General features: G+C 44.3%; 1 protein-coding gene across 4 annotated transcripts in view; it reads right to left on the bottom strand.

The window, feature by feature from the left end:
- The window catches only part of sema3fb (sema domain, immunoglobulin domain (Ig), short basic domain, secreted, (semaphorin) 3Fb), a 103036-nt gene extending 86018 nt beyond the window's left edge, over positions 1-17018 (bottom strand). For all 4 annotated transcript variants that reach the window (XM_014166428.2, XM_014166429.2, XM_014166430.2 and 1 more), the window contains exons 1-2: positions 16627-17018; positions 13776-13931 (exon numbers count right to left, since the gene is read on the bottom strand). In XM_014166428.2, coding sequence (XP_014021903.1) covers positions 13776-13893 — 118 coding nt within the window. In that variant the 5' untranslated portion in view covers positions 13894-13931; positions 16627-17018. The remainder of the gene's footprint in view (positions 1-13775; positions 13932-16626) is intronic.
- Positions 17019-17585: the final 567 nt, after the last annotated feature.

The following is a 17585-nucleotide window of genomic DNA, read 5'->3' as shown; positions in this document are numbered from 1 at the left end:
GAGTGAAACATTTTAGTATCACTGCTCCAGTTTAACCTGACAAGCCTGTTCTGAAAGAGAGCTCATTTCTGAGAACCATAAATTGCTCTATCAGTTTCTGTATCATATTTTTGGACAAAGTGGCAATATAATCTTGCTCTCTAAGTTTGTCCATATACAGTGGCTTGCAAAAGTATTCACCCCCCTGACATTTTTCCTATTTTGTTGCCTTACAACCTGGAATTAAAATGATTTACACAACATGCCTACCATTTTGAAGATGCAAAATATTTTTTATTGTGAAACAAATAAGAAATAAGACAAAGAAAATGAAAACTTGAGTGTGCATAACTATTCACCCCCCAGAAATCAGTACTTTTTAGAGCCACCTATTGCAGCAATTACAAATGCAAGTCTCTTGGGGTATGTCTCTATAAGCTTGGCACATCTAGCCACTGGGATATTTGCCCATTCTTCAAGGCAAAACTGCTCCAGCTCCTTCAAGTTGGATTGGTTCCGCTGGTATACAGCAATCTTTAAGTCATACCACAGATTCTCAATTGGATTGAGGTCTGGGCTTTGACTAGGGCATTCCATGACTTTTAAATGTTTCCCCTTAAACCACTCGAGTGTTGCTTTAGCAGTATGCTTATGGTCATTTGGAAGGTGAACCTCCGTCCCAGTCTCAAATATCTGGAAGACTGAAACAGGTTTCCCTCAAGAATTTCACTGTATTTAGCATCATCCATAATTTCTTCAATTCTGACCAGTTTCCCAGTCCCTGCCGATGAAAAACATCCCAACATCATGATGCTGCCACCACCATGCTTCACTGTGGGGATGGTGTTCTCGGGGTGAGGTGTTGGGTTTACGCCAGACATAGCGTTTTCCTTGATGGCCAAAAAGCTCAATTTTAGTCTCATCTGACCAGAGTACCTTCTTCCATATGTTTGGGAAGTCTCCCACAAGCCTTTTGGTGAACACCAAACGTGTTTGCTTATTTTTTTCTTTAAGCAATGTTTTTTTTCTGGCCACTCTTCCATAAAGCCCATCTCAGTGGCGTGTACGGCTTAAAGTGGTTCGATGGACAGATACACCAATGTCCGCTGTGGAGTTTTGCAGCTCCTTCAGGGTTATCTTTGGTCTCTTTGTTGCCTCTCTGATTAATGCACTCCTTGCCTGGTCTGTGAGTTTTTGGTGGGCGGCCCCCTCTTGGCAGGTTTGTTGTTGTGCCATATTCTTTCATTTTTTTAAATAATGTATTTAATGGTGCTCCGTGGGATGTTCAAAGTTTCTGATATTTTTTTTATAACCCAACCCTTATCTGTACTTCTCCATAACTTTGTCCCTGACCTGTTTGGAGAGCTCCTTGGTCTTCATGGTGCCGCTTGCTTGGTGTTGCCCCTTGCTTAGGGGTGTTGCAGACTCTGGGACCTTTCAGAACAGGTGTATATATACTGAGATTATGTGACAGATCATGTGACACTTAGATTGCACACAGGTGGACTTTATTTAACTCATTCTGTGACTTCTGAAGGTAATTAGTTGCACCAGATCTTATTTAGGGGCTTCATAGCAAAGATGGTGAATACATATGCACGCACCACTTTTCTGTTTTGAATTTTTTTAAATTTATTTTAAGTTATTTGTTTCATTTCACTTCACCAATTTGGACTATTTTGTGTATGTCCATTATATGAAATCCTCAAAAATATATTTTCAAATTACAGGTTGTAATGCAACAAAATAGGAAAAACGCCAAGTGGGATGAATATTTTTGCAAGGCACTGTACAAGCACTCTGTAACAGTAGCTGCATGTAGTTCACTAAATACCATTCCTTACTAATGGGAGAGAAGACTGCCTTTGCTTGTAGACTGGAAATGTCTGTACACGTTCTCTGTAAGATGTTCAGTGTAACCTTCACAATATAAATATAAAAACAAATGTGTACAGGCCCCGCTGGTCTGGTACAGTAGGGAAGAAGTTATTCATAGTGTCTGGATGATTTGGATTTCCCAGCATGGCGAGGGAGCAACAGATGCAACAACATGGCTGTGAAACACAAGCCACAGACAACACTGGGCATTTCTTTTTAGGACGATCTCAGTTTCAATGAAGACAAGGCTCTAAAAGAATCAGGAACCCGAGTCCAGCGAGGATGTTCACAGGTGAAAGTCGGAGCACTGAAGGAACACCACACACACACACACACACACACACACACACACACACACACACACACACACACACACACACACACACACACACACACACACACACACACACACACACACACACACACACACACACACACACACACACACACACACACACACACACCATCAGCTCTGTTCCTGTGTGTGCTGAAAGAGATTACCACTGCCACTCCAGGAATCCCAAACACTCCACTCCCTTTGCATTTACTGCTATTCCCTTGTTAATTGAAGAGAGAAGGAAGAAAGAAGGAGTGAGAGAAAGGGGGGAGGGAGTGTGAGAAGGAGAGAGGGAGTGGGAGTAGGAGAAAGGGAGTGGGAATAGGAGAGAGGGAGTGGGACTGGGGGGGAGAGGGAGAAGGAGAGAGGGAGTGGGAGAAGGAGAGAGGGAGTGGGAGAAGAGAGGGAGTGGGAGAAGGAGAGAGGTTGTGGGAGAAGGAGAGAGGGAGTGGGAGTAGAAGAGAGAGAGTGGGAGTAGGAGAGAGAGAGTGGGAGTAGGAGAGAGGTTGTGGGAGAAGGAGAGAGGGAGTGGGAGAAGAGTGGGAGTAGGAGAGAGGTTGTGGGAGAAGGAGAGAGGGAGTGGGAGTAGAAGAGAGAGAGTGGGAGTAGGAGAGAGAGTAGAAGAGAGAGAGTGGGAGTAGGAGAGAGGGCTCTGCACCAGGAAACTGAGCGGCTGAGATGGGGAGGGCTATGTTTAGATGACACACTGTCACCTTCAGTTTCCCTCCCCAGAATAATCCGCCTGCTGTACTTAGGGTCCCTGCCGAGCACAGTGGGGATTGGACCTGCCTGTGTCTCCTGTTCCTCCACAGAATCTGTTTACACACTTAATGACACACACACATGCACTCCGCACACACGCACCACCCCACAACAGATTTCCCCATGAAAGCATGAAACAGAGACTTTATCAACATCTATCTTTCAGCAACTGGGCCCAGATGTGTACACACTGAGCAATGCTGCTAACTCTTATTTAACCCCAATAGATTCCAGAGAGAAGCCCCAACCCTTTATCAGCATAAAAAATGTGTGCCACCCAAGTGGTTTTTGATACATATTCTCTTAAAGACTTCATGGCTGTGGTCTCAGTATGGCATAAAAACGGGTTCTCAGCATGACTCCCTGCTTAGATAGAGGTTAATTAAAAAATAAATAAAATGGCCACATGGCCTTAGGTACTGTACTGTAAGCTTTCTGCAGACTCAAGTGCCAGCTGGCAAGATTCTGTAACAGCGATTCTATAACCCATCACTACAATGACCGCAATTCATGGGCTGTCATAAAAACTACTGTGTGCCTTTACTGACCAACACATGAAGATGTGAGACAATATCACAACCAATCCCCCATGTGTGACCCTTCTGGGATCACAAACCCCTCTAACACACCACCTGATGTGGGTAAGGGGTAAGGGTGAGGGGGTGCGGTGGTGAGGTGGGGGGTAAGGGTGAGGGGTAGGTGTAAGATGAAGGCAGCTTTCTACATGACTAATCCTGTCAAGTAGGAAACACAGCTCTGCCCTTAGTGCTCTCACACTGTGTAAACAGATTTACAAATTGTTTTGTTTAATTACTAATCCATGGAGCTATACTGTTAGTATGCCAGCCAACCACTCATGAAGTTGGGGGGACTCATGCCACCCTCCCCTTCACCCCTTACACACCCTTACCTTCACCTCCCCTCCACTACCCCCCCTCACTTCCCCTCCCATCTCTTCCCTTCCCTTCCACTCCTTTCCCCTCCCCTTCACCCCCTCCTGTCATGTGGACCACAGTGGAGGATCAACACTGGTTTTGGAACACGAGCTCAATCTACTGACCTCACAGCATAGAGCTTCAACAATCTCTCTCTCTCTGTCTCTCACACACACACACACACAATTATGTACACAAACGATATGCATCTGACAGAGTGAGACTTGCTTGCCTGACAGAAGTGACACACTTGACACGTGTATCATGAATACAAAACCCAGAGAGAAAGGCAAGACCAGGCAATGTTTCCACATATCCACTGGCCTTCATCTGTCTCTGGTTAACAACTATATTACAGATGAGCGCTATGTGCCTGACACTTAGCGGGCACAGCATTTCTCACTAAATATAGCTGCTATGGGGAGAAACTGAGGTCTGGGCCAGGGCCAATGTAATAGCTTTTTTTAATGCTTTGTCAGTCATTACCTCTCCACCACTGGCCTGCTAACTGTAATTAGAAAACATAGCCAAACATTTTCATCTGTGCCAGATGACAGCGGTTTGGTTTCATAGATTCAACACGTCTTGTGGTCCATAGGAGTGTTATGAGCTAGGTATTCGATGTAAAGGTGTGTCTAAAAGTGTACGCTCGAGGTGCCATGAAAATCAGGGCAGATGGCGAGACAGCCATGGAAGCTGTTATGGAGCTAATAGCCTCATACACACAGCCAATTGTCCCTATAATAATGATCTTCATATGTAAACCACATTATGGGTGGTTGATGTCCTTGATGATCTTTTTGGCCTTCCTATTACAATCTTGTGCTGTAGGTGTCCTGGAGTGCAGGTAGTTTGCCCCCGGTGATGCGTTGGGCAGACCGCACCACCTTCTGGAGAGCCGTGCGGTTGCGGGCGGTGCAGTTGCCATACCAGGCGGTGATACAGCCCGACAGGATGCTCTCAATTGTGCATCTATAAAAGTTTGTGAGGGTTTTAGGGGCCAAGCCAAATTCTTTCAGCCTCCTGAGGTTGAAGAGGCGCTGTTGCGCCCTCTTCACCATACTGTCTGTGTGGGTGGACCATTTCAGATCGTCAGTGATGTGCGCGTCGAAGAACCTGAAGCTTTCCACCTTCTCCACTGCGATCCCGGAAAGGGGCGTGCTCCCTCTGCTGTTTCCTGAAGTTATTTCCGGCTGTATGTAATAACACAAAAATAATTCTGGGCTAATAATGTAAGAAATAACACACAAAAAAACGAAATCCTGCAAAGTTTCTTAGGAGCTCGAAGCAGAGCTGCCATATCTGTCAGCGCCATCTTACCACAGGTTTTTGGAGGTACATGTGAAAGTGAAACCATTGTTGAAAAAAGAGACAGGTGGGACTTTTTCTGCAGAAAGTACAGATTGGGTCATCAGATATCATTTCCCACAAGCAATCTTGTAGGATTTTTTTGTGAGGATTTAAGACCTACTCTGGAAAGAAAAACGAATGCCATTCCGGTGCACATCCAAGTGCTATCCACCCTCTGTTTTTTTGCAACAGATACTTTTCAGCGGGCGGCTTGGTGATCAGCATCTCACAGCCCTTGATGAGCCAATGTTTTTGATACAATCATCAGCAAAACCAACAGTAACACATAAAATGTTCATACACCAACAGGTTGAAGTCAAGAGGGGTTCCTTTGCCATCAATGGGTTCCCAAATATGAATGGAACAATACCTCGCCATAAAAGCACCATCCCAAAACTATTTAACCTGTTATGGCTAGGGGGCAGTATTTTCACAGCCGGATAAAAAACGTACCCGATTTAATCTGATTATTACTCCTACCCAGAAACTAGAATATGCATATAATTATTAGCTTTGGATAGAAAACACTCCAAAGTTTCTAAAACTGTTTGAATGGTGTCTGTGAGTATAACAGAACTCATTTGGCAGGTCAAAACCTGAGAAGATTCCATGCAGGAAGTGCCCTGTCTGACAATTTCTTGCCCTTCTTGATTATCTCTATCCATTACAGAGGATCTCTGCTGTTACGTGACACTTCCTACGGCTCCCATGGGCTCTCAGAAGGCGGCAAAAAGCTGAATCGTGGCTTTGCAGGCTCTGGCTGAAAAAAGTAGCGCGTTTGGGTAGTGGCTGGTCACAGTACTGTGAGACTCAGGCTCGTGCCCGCGTCGACCCCATGCTTTGTTTTCTTTCGTCTGTTTACCTAAACGCAGATTCCCGGTCGAAATATTATAGCTTTTTTACGAGAAAAATGGCATAAAAATGGATTTTAAACAGCGGTTGACATGCTTCGAAGTACGGTAATGGAATATTTAGAAATCTTTTGTCATGAATTGCGCCATGCTCGTGACCCTTATTTACACTTCGGATAGTGTCTTGAACGCACGAACAAAACGCAGCTGTTTGAACATAACTATGGATTATTTTGAACCAAACCAACATTTGTTATTGAAGTAGCAGTCCTGGGAGTGCATTCTGACGAAGAACACCAAAGGTAATCAAACTTTTGTAATAGTAAATCGGAGTTTGGTCAGGGCTAAACTTGGTCGGTGTCTAAATGGCTAGCCGTGATGGCTGGGCTATCTACTGAGAATATTGCAAAATGTGCTTTCACCGAAAAGCTATTTTAAAATCGGACATATCGAGTGCATAGAGGAGTTCTGTATCTATAATTCTTAAAATAATTGTTATGTTTTTTGTGAACGTTTATCGTGAGTAATTTAGTAAATTCACCGGATGTTTGCGGGGGTATGCTAGTTCTGAACGTCACATGCTAATGTAAAAAAAGCTGGTTTTTGATATAAATATGAACTTGATTGAACAAAACATGCATGCATTGTATAACATAATGTCCTAGGGTTGTCATCTGATGAAGATCATCAAAGGTTAGTGCTGCATTTAGCTGTGGTTTTGTTTTTTTGTGACATTATATGCTAGCTTGAAAAATGGGTGTCTGATTATTTCTGGCTGAGTACTCTGCTGACATAATCTAATGTTTTGCTTTCGCTGTAAAGCCTTTTTGAAATCGGACAGTGTGGTTAGATTAACGAGAGTCTTGTCTTTAAAATGCTGTAAAATAGTCATATGTTTGAAAAATTGAAGTTTTGGGATTTTAGAGGAGTTTGTATTTCGCGCCACGCCCATCATTGGATATTGGAGCAGGTGTTCCGCTAGCGGAACGTCTAGATGTAAGATTAAACTTTGTGGACAGAAAAGGCTTCCACTCTTTATGTGCAGGTGATAGGTAATGTGATGCTGAATGTGGTGGCAAGGTGCCAAGGTGACTCATGCATGACTCATTCATTCTACCGAACAGCAATTTTGTCCTATATGCCTACAGGAGGACGCTGTTGTCACGTCTACTCCCGCTCCCTCTCCCTGGCGCTCGTTGTCGCCAGTTTACTTATTATTACGCGCACCTGTGCCTCATGAGACTCACCTGGGCTCCATCACCTTCCTGATTACCTACCCTTTATCTGTCACTCCCTTTGGTTCTTTCCTCAGGCGTTACTGTTCCTGTGTTTATGCGTAGACGCTACTGTTATGTTGTCTCGGTCCATGTTTGTTGTCTTATTAAAAGTTTCACCTGCACCTGCTTCTCGACTCTCAGTGTCTCCGTTACAGCTGTTGAGGATGGATGGCTTATTGGTGAGTGTTGCCTACTCATTTGAAGTATATTTGCCATTGCTAAAGCAACTTGAGTTGTTCTAATGGTCTTCTCTTTGTATCTATGTGTCACGATTGTTTGTAGCGAAGGACCAAGGCGCAGCGTGAGTATCGTTCCACATCTTTATTAATATGTGAAACTTCGCAAGACATACAATAAACTAAAAACAAAATAACAAACCGTGATGACAGAGGTGCAACATGCACTAACTAAAAATAAGATCCCACAAACAACAGGTGGGAAAAAACTGCCTAAATATGATCCCCAATCAGAGACAACGATAGACAGCTGCCTCTGATTGGGAACCATATCTGGCCAACATAGAAATATAACATCTAGATTACCCACCCTAGTCACACCCTGACCTAACCAAAAATAGAGAATAAAAAGATCTCTAAGGTCAGGGTGTGACAGTACCCCCCCCACCCCCCCCCCAAAGGTGCAGACTCCGGCCGCAAAACCTGACTCTATAGGGGAGGGTTCGAGTGGGCATCTAGCCTCGGTGGCGGCTCCGGTGCGGGACGTAGACCCCGCTCCGCTCGTGGATCCACCATCTTTAGTGGCGACTCTGGTTCAAAGATCGTCGCCGGAAGCTCCGGACTGTGGATCGTCGCCGGAGGAACCGGACCGTGGATCGTCGCCGGAGGAACTGGACCGTGGATCGTCGCCGGGGACTCTGGACCGTAGATCACCGCAGAAGGTTCCGGACTGGGAATCCCCGCTGGAGGCTCTGGACCGCCGACCGTCGCTGGAGGCTCTGGACCGCAGACCGTCGCTGGAGGCTCTGGACCGCAGACCGTCGCTGGAGACTCTGGACCGCAGACCGTCGCTGGAGACTCTGGACCGCAGACCGTCGCTGGAGACTCTGGACCGCAGACCGTCGCTGGAGACTCTGGACCGCCGATCGTCACTGGAGGCTCCGGGCCTTGGATCGTCACTAGAGGCTCCGGGCCTTGGATCGTCACTGGAGGCTCCGGGCCGTGGATTGTCACTGGAGGCTCTGGGTCGTGGACTGTCACTGGAGGCTTATTGCCATGGATCGTCACTGGAGGTTCCGGACCGTGGACGTCTCAGGAGGTTCCGGACCGTGGACCGTCTCAGGAGGTTCCGGACCGTGAACCGTCTCAGGAGGTTCCGGACCGTGAACCGTCTCAGGAGGTTCCGGACCGTGGACCGTCTCAGGAGGTTCCGGACTGTAAGCCGTCTCAAGAGGTTCCGGACTGTAAGCCGTCTCAGGAGGTTCCGGTCTGTAAGCCGTCTCAGGAGGTTCTGGACTGTGGACCGTCTCAGGAGGTTCCGGACTGTGAACTGTCGCCGGAAGCTCTGGACTGGGAACTGTCGCCGGAAGCTCTGGACTGGGAACTGTCGCCGGAAGCTCTGGACTGGGAACTGTCGCCGGAAGCTCTGGACTGGGAAGGCGCACTGGAGGCCTGGTGCGTGGAGCCGGGACAGGTGGCACCTGACTGGTGACACGCACCTCAGGGCGAGTGCGGGGAGCAGGCACAGGACGTACCTGACTGGGGACACGCACTTCAGGAAGAGTGCGAGAAGCAGGCACAGGACATACTGGACTGTGGAGGCGCACTGGAGGTCTGAAGCGTAGAGCTGGCACAACCCGTCCTGGCTGGATACTCACTTTAGCCCGGCAAGTGCGGGGCGCTGGCACAGGACGCACTGGGCTGTGAAGGCGCACTGGCGACACAATGCGTAGAGCCGGCGCAGGATATCCTGGACCGAGGAGACGTACTGTAGACCAGGAGCGCTGAGCCGGCACAACCCGTCCTGGCTGAATGCCCACTCTAGCCAGGCAAATGCGGGGAGCCGGCAACGAGCGCACCGGGCTGTGAATGCGCACTGGAGATACAGTGCGTATCGCCGCATAACACGGTGCCTGACCGGTCACATGCTCCCCACGGTAAGCACGGGGAGTTGGCTCAGGTCTAAACCCTGACTCTGCCAATCTCCCCATGTATTCAATCTCTGATATTACATGACTAATGCCATACTCGGCCTACTGCCACAATCAGTTAAATATCAAATTATTAGTGTGCATGTAAACAAACATACTCAGGAGTTCAGGATGAGACAACTTTGTCCTCTAATGTATTCCTAAGTGAATACTTGGGCTATTGTCTGTACTCTGTATCAATGTTGTAATGGTTTAAACATTGACTAGTGGAGGCAGTGAGAGGGCACCACTGGGGGATTAGCTGAAAGACGAACTGGCACTCAGATTTATAAAAAGGAATACAACTATTGCTAAACAGCATGTATTAAGCTGCTTTTTATACATGGTTTTTAAATCCTTCTCTGTTGTTGTTCAGGTTATAAGGCGTTAACCCAGAAAAACACTGGCAAATAACACTTTAGATTACAGATACATTAATACTGTCCTTCAAGGGCACTGCCATTCCTGAGTGCAGGGACTTTAGCCCTGAAGGGGAGTTTTTAAACCCAGCAGCACCCGAAATAGAAAGTCTGCTGCTACCCCAGGCATGGATGGGGAGGATACAGATGACAACTGTGAATGAAATACAGGGGCAGTCATTCAGTGTAGCTTCCTCCTGCTTTGAGACACCTACCGCTGGCATTCCTGACCCCAACCACGGTGGTAACAGTGACCCCTTCCGGTGGATTTGGTCCTGTATGCCAATGGGGGAGTAATGTGATGTCACGGCATTCCCACCATGGTCTATAATTCCAGGGACTACACTGGAGAACAGCCGTTTCAAATGTCATTAACCCCTTCAGGGAAAAGGTGAAAGGGAGAGTAAAGGTGCATGCATAACTTCTCGCTAGCATTTAATGGGAAGCTAGAAAACAGCAAACACAACCATTTATATGTGAGTATACACACTAGTGTGCTCCATGGTCCTATCAGCACGTTTCTAGTAATGGTGGTTGCAGGGGAGGGCTATGTCACCTTCACAGCCATGGTCATGTTATTTACAACTGTGGTGGCTCTTGACCCTGTGCCTTTTACAATAACATTAAACAAAAGCTGACGTTCTATAAGAGTACAATAAGCATTTAGTCAGTTATAGTGAGCTACGTATTTACCAGCACAGCTGTAGCCAGGGTTCACGTGTGGTTTAAGACCTCAAAAGGCAGAGCTATAAGCATGAATTTAGATCCGTAATGCATGAGCAGAAATGTGTCAGAGGGGGAATATGGGCCAACATTGTAAGGTTACACTTAATCTGTGATGCAGGGGAATTCTATACCAAAACATAATGGAGAAACTTCCCTGGAGCAATGCCTAGCAGTGCATTTGTTCATCCAAATGATTTGTCATTCTCTATGGGTATTGTCAAACTGTGACACGGAACGAGTAATCTGTCGAAGTACACAGATACATCTGTTGTAGTCTTTAAATGGATTTACAAGGGGCCTTGCATGTAAACAATAACCTAGGAGTTGTCACATTGGAGGCCTGTATTCTCTCACACAATCCTTTTGCATGGCAGTAAACCCAATCTGGAATAATGCCTTTACGCTCCATTTATTACATAAATATAGAACTGTGTTGGTCATCGAGTTCCGTAGAAAGGAATATTATTTTGTTGGCTCAGGCACACAGAGTTACGGCAGATTTCACTCCCTATGAATTCCCGCTGGCTCGGAACTCAACTTTCATCCTTAAAATACGGTCATTGGGGAAAGGCTCAAACTAATTCACTGTTTTTTTCCAGTTTTTTCCAGGCACTCTGACTTACGTGCGAAGAGGGGAGGAGACATTCCCTTCTTGGGGATTTCTGGCGACAGCAGTCTTGTCTGAGCTACCCCCATAGAGTGCAATTGATTATCTATGGCGACTAACTTCTCTTTATGCCTAAGTTAGGTTGGCAATTTAGACAAGCTGTGCGGTATTGATTACACAGATTCCTATAAGCTCTCCTAACTGAAGCGGATTTCACAGCTCTGGCTATCAAAGTCCTTCACCCTGGCTGTGATCCTGCAGGGCAGGAGACAGTTATAAGCCTGACCAAAGTCTATTTTTCCAAGGCTCTTACCTCATGCTTTCGCTAGCTACAGAGGAGTATCCTTTTGATGGCTACACTTCCTCACTGTGGTTCATATCAAGTTACTTAATTTAGCTCCAAAACATACTGTATGTGCAGTACATAAGCATTTCTAACTATCAAGCATTAGAGTGAATGTCTTGAGACATACTAACACATCTGCATTTAATGGACACTCAGTCAGTAGACCAGACTGTGGATCATAGATGGTGTTCCCCGGGGAAACATTTAAGTGAAGAACAAAATAAAGGGGAAAGGGAAAAAAAACAATTAAGAGGTTCTTGATTTACTCTCCACATGTGTACGGCCTGTTTTAATGGGGAAGTGAGGGCCTCTTGAGTAAGAGGTCACGGTCCTTAAACCGTCTCGGGAGAAACAGAGTCAATCAGTTTTTGGCAGGCAACCAACTTCGTAATATTGACCGGACCGTCAGGTAACCAAGAGAGGGATGTAAGCTTAAAGTTTTTAACTTGAGATATGTTTAATATGATACAGCACCTTTATACGGCACGTTCATAATGAGTACATTCTAGCAAAAGATATATATCATTATCAACTTCATGCTGTGCCAAAGCCCATATCCAAAACATCTAAGGGTGCTATAAAGAGAATCTAAAACTTGTTGCCAACAATCTAGTAACCTAAATTGCTGGCCAATAGTCAACGTAGTCTTGCAACTGAAGTGAAGAATTAAAACACTATGATACATAGGTGAGGTTACCAAGAGATTAGAAAAACAATTAAGTGCATTTCACAATATTTAAAGGTAAAACGCTCTCTCCGGAGCTTTGGAGAAAAGCAGAGTCAGTAGACTGTGAAATGCATGTTGACTGGGGAGAAAAACAAACAGGTATGCAAGAGAGCCAGGTTCTCCTCTGTCTTCTCGTCAGCTAAACAATACTGCTATAGTAAGCTGGTTTAATAGAAATTAATGACTCTTTAAGAGTCTTGCAGGTGAATAAAGAACTGGCTACAATTCCAACTACATACTTCTGAGAAAAAGATTTGAATAAAAAGTAATCCATTCTAAGAAAGGCATTGAACCAAAAAAACGAAAGACCAACCTACAGTTGAGTAAAAGCAATATATTTGCAGATATTAAACTAGAGAACTGGGTAAATAATATTTGGAAAAAAACATGAAAGAATTGCTGAGCTCTGGATACGGGCTCAGTGATATGTAAAATCCGACTTGATTAAAAAGGGAAAGAACCTTTAGTAGTGAACTGTGCCAGTCCAGTTAATTAAGTCAACTGGTGCTGTGGAGACAGCCTAGGGAAACGGAAGGCAAAGCAAACAGGGGCACTGCTCAGTCCCTTAGCTCTGCTTCGGCTGCTAATCGCAGGCTATATCTGAGAGTGGGACAGACCTTAGGGACAGACAGCGCTCTGCTTGGCTGAACCAGGCAATTTGCTCTCAGTAATACCCGCTACCTGCTCCCTCCCTCCCTACCCCACCTCATCTACATGACCACTGAAGTGCATGAACAAAGCCCTGAGATGTGTCGTTCTGTAGAGGGGCCCTCAATCTGATAATGACCAAGATAGTGTCATTATTACATGCTAATATGCTGCAGGCGACGTCTTTTTAATGCATCTCTTTCACCTTTAGATTGTTCCTTCTCCATTACAAAAACATCAGAGAATCGAATCATGTTGATTCAAGGACACTTTAGAACTAGCATTCTGTACCAGACACAAAAGGCTTCTCAAAAATACACTGTTGTCTTTGTTAACCTCAATTTGAACCTTTTTTTCTGTCTTTGTTTATGTTTTTAATTATTCGTACATACAGTCAAGTGGAAGCAGCTGCTGAGAATTACCATGCCAGGATGTTTAAGAGGGGAAGCAAATTAGCATCGCATGATTTGTTAGTGGTCACTGGGACGGGTCTGCGGTGTAACCTGAGAGTCTGAGTTCTTCCTATGGAATCTAGAGCACTTATCAAAGCCAGAATCATCCCATTTATCTGATTATCAACTCATCAGTCACACATAAGGGTGCACACACACATTGCAGAGTAGCAGAAAACAGCAAATGAGGCGATTCTTTTAAAGACGATACACAGAGCTATTAGAGGAGAGCACTGCATGAATGCAAGACACCACGTAGAAACCACTAGCACAAAACACTAAACAGATAGGGATGTGGTTGGGGGAGAAATAGACCAGAGACGTTTGCCTCTTACCTTTGAAGGAGATGAAGACGCGGGGTGCAGCATGAGGGTCGATGATGTTGTGGTTGCACAGAGCCCCGACAACCAGGGCCAGGAGCATGTGGACCGTCCACAGACTGTCCAACAGCATGGTAAACCAACCTCCAGGAATAGAACGATCGCAGAACACTGGAGGAAAGAAGAGGTCAACAATTAAAGAGTTAAAAACTTCCGCTACCAAAAGCTTTACACATTATAACACAGCGTCCTTGAGTGTAGATCTCGAAACATTGGTCTTCATGAGAGCTTCTTTGTGAGAGATGTGAACATCTGAAGTACATCACTGATGTTCAGGGATTATAACCAGACCATTGGGACCTAAGCCTTTCGAAAGTAGAGAATCTAGCCTTTTAGTTTTCTAAACAATTCCATTTGGCAAGAGTCATATTTGACCTGTATGTCTGTGTGACACAATGATAGGAACATCAAGCTGGTCTCATCCACTGTCCTGCACTACTCTGTAATTATGTACTGTAGTCACCTAATTTAAGGTTCTACCTTGTCTTCTTCACACAATATACCTTGTTTTCACACAATTCAGTGTGACTAATTATTGTCACTGATGTAATCTCATCTCTACAAAGGACAATACGGTACTGAAAATAAATAAAATCAGTCTTGCCAGAACCACTGGGACTGTTGATTGAAACTGTATATAACATTGTAATTAAATTGTGTAATGGAGCCAGCCACATCAAACAGGAATGTGCAATAAACTCACGTTATAAAGGGTAAGCAGAATACTGCATGCTTCTTTATGGGTATACAGGGTTGCCTAGAAACGTTATTTAAAAAAATCTACAAATTGGTCTTATTTCATGGCTTTAACAGTATAGGACAGACGCCACTGTAATTATGTTCACCATAATAAAGCATGGATCCACAGATATTGAGGCTTGGATAAAAGGTAAATGCCCTTATGGACACTGCCAACCTTCATATTCTCCTAATTCCCACAGGCAAGGAGCTATTGTGCTAATACTTCAGCTGTAACAGGGAGCTTCTCTGTCCCGTAGCCCAGGGTGCTATGGCTCAACACTTCAATTCCAAGAAGCATCACATACACATTGGATTTAACACAAGTACTGTATCACTTTTACATTGACGGCCATCTAACCACTCTGCATGTGATTGCCAGAGAGCACATTTTAAAGGGCACTTCCACCACAAACACAAACTCAACATGTAGACTGCCGGAGAGCTGGAGGGTTGGTTAGGGGGATTTATGAGTATAAGTATCAGCTCAAACCCCAGCTATTTATGGGCAATTTGTTAACTGGCCAGCTGTTTATTCTGAGTCAAGGGCAGAAATATTTACACAATTCAATTAAACAACAGACTTTTTACAAATTACATTTCCACATAGGCAGACACAAAACACACATACATGCTGTCACACACACAAAGGGATGACTTTCCACCTGATTTGATTATCTAAACAGGTCGATCTAATGTATTCATCTTTACATTCTTGAAGAAAGTGCAAGAAGTGTAACTGCAGTGTAATAGCGTGGGCCACGGTAAAACATATTTGGCGCTCAATACAGGAATCAAGGTCAGTAGCCTTGACATGGTTCTAATCAAAGGATCAACCATGTATAATAAACATGACATCTACATTAAGACAACGTATCCCCCACCCCATCGGTTCATTGGCATTTTGAACGCTTCCTCGTTTATTCATTTTATCAAGACCATTCCTATACAAGGTGAGTGTTGACCAATTGTCTTTTCGCAGTTCTTGCATGTGTTTTAGACATCAAAACTTAACTTATTGCTATATTGTGAGTCAAGAGTCAAGACAATCGCCATGTTGAGCATGATTTACAAGCGCAGGGTGGTAAAGACCACTATTAAAACGCGCTTTCAGCCAATCACCCTCCCTGCTTAGTCCAGCCGCGCTTGTAAATTCAGCGGTCTATAGGGGATCGTATTCCAAGAGTAGCCTACATTTGTGCGTGTTCCCAATTATTTGGAAATTTGCTATTTTTCCCTTTCAGGCGTGGGTAGGCTAAATACTGCATTGCTAGAGACATTTGTGCGCTGTTAATGATTTATGCGCTTTTACCAGCAGCAAAATAAACTTTGTGGATGACTAAATCCATCCCGTCCATATTTTTATTCTAAAAAAAAAAGCACCTAGGCTATTACAAAACCAATTTGAAGAATTTTTGAATTGTTATGCTATTTTGAAAACACTTCAGCTGTCAAATTCCAGTGCGAACAAAGCAATAGTCTGTGAATAAGTAGGCTGCAAATTTTATTAGATCATATCGAGAAATATTTCCCTAATTTCACATCAACACTATCCGTGATGGACTGCGAGAGATAAAGCTATACATTTTTCTGATTTTAAAGCTGTAAACAATCTGAACCTGGTAGGAGTTCATGCGCACCTTGCAAGAGTGCATATAATAAATTCAAAATACTAATTTAAAGCACGTTAAAAGTCACTGACATGAACTATAATATTTAGTTCTATGTTTATAACAAAGTCTAAGTGTCCAAATATTACTGTCACACTTTCAAATGCAAAAGTTCATTATTAGAATTGAAATAGCCTCATGATGGTTTTCATAAGGCTAATTAAGCCTAATCAAATGAACATGTTTTACGGTTACAATGCCAGTACAGAACTTATTAAAACCATTTTGTCACAGTTATTTTGATGTAACCAAATACCTCATGCAACACACCAGTAAATTAAACAGCATAGGTCTACCCCTCACAGTAATATAAAGTAAATGAAAAATGACAGTGCTGTGTGAGCCAATTGCAGGCTGTTTGAATGCAAATCATTAACGTTATAAATAATTTGGCATACCTGATTGTCACTTTACTCTCCACAAATAACTTTGTGTCCAAGTCCAACTTTACAAGTCATCGAAGAAACCAACAGAATTCCACGGAACCGTTCGCCTCAATTCTCCAAGTTTAAAATGAATAAGATCCGGGGTGCCGTGGCCCGGTTGCAGGAGTCCTTATAGAGATACACCTGGAGCACGGTGTGTTTACCGCTGCCCGGTCCAATGCTCATGAGGCGCAGCTGAAAATATCGTCTCTCCAAGTAAATCTCCTGTAAATTTAATGACCAGAAGTTGTGACAAGTCCAATGTGACAGCTCCTTCAGAATTGTCAATTTAAAGAATTCCTCGTCTGAAACTCGGCTAAACATGCAGCCAGTGTTACTGGTGAAAGTGTATTCGCTCCTGACTGCTGGGGAAACGCGCTGGCAGGTGGATGCAATGGCCATTTGCGTAAAACACACCCACAGGGCGGGAAGTACCTTAGATGCCACCGCCCATTCCTCCAGCATCTAGATGAGCAGGCGTTTAGAAAATATCGGAGTATTGTGGTGATTAACTGGACAACAGTGGCCCTCAAACCAGATTGCTTCCACAATTATGAAAAACACACACATTTAAGGCTTTTGCTTTGATAGTGTGTTTGCCAATGTATATGACCTTAAACCTATATTATAAACTCTTTTCGATATATATTGTAATTACAGTGAACACTTACAATTGAGTCATTTTACAATTTAGTCATTTAGTCATTTAGCAGACACTCTTATCCACAGCGACAGCAATTAGGGTTAAGTGCCTTGCTCAATGGCACATCACCTAGCCGGCTCAGAGATACTAACCAGCACCCCAACGTTCTTAATCGCTAGGCTACCTGCCGCCCCTACTAGCCTACACATTGTTATAGCCTACGTGTAGACCTTACCTGCTAACAGGGCATACTGCCTTAGTCTGTATGATAATGATATGAGAAGAAAAT

This window comes from Salmo salar, chromosome ssa22 (assembly GCF_905237065.1).
Source record: "Salmo salar chromosome ssa22, Ssal_v3.1, whole genome shotgun sequence".
Lineage (NCBI taxonomy): Eukaryota > Metazoa > Chordata > Actinopteri > Salmoniformes > Salmonidae > Salmo > Salmo salar.
The sequence above is the reverse complement of the archived record's forward strand: the minus strand, read 5'-3'. Positions and strand labels throughout refer to the sequence as shown.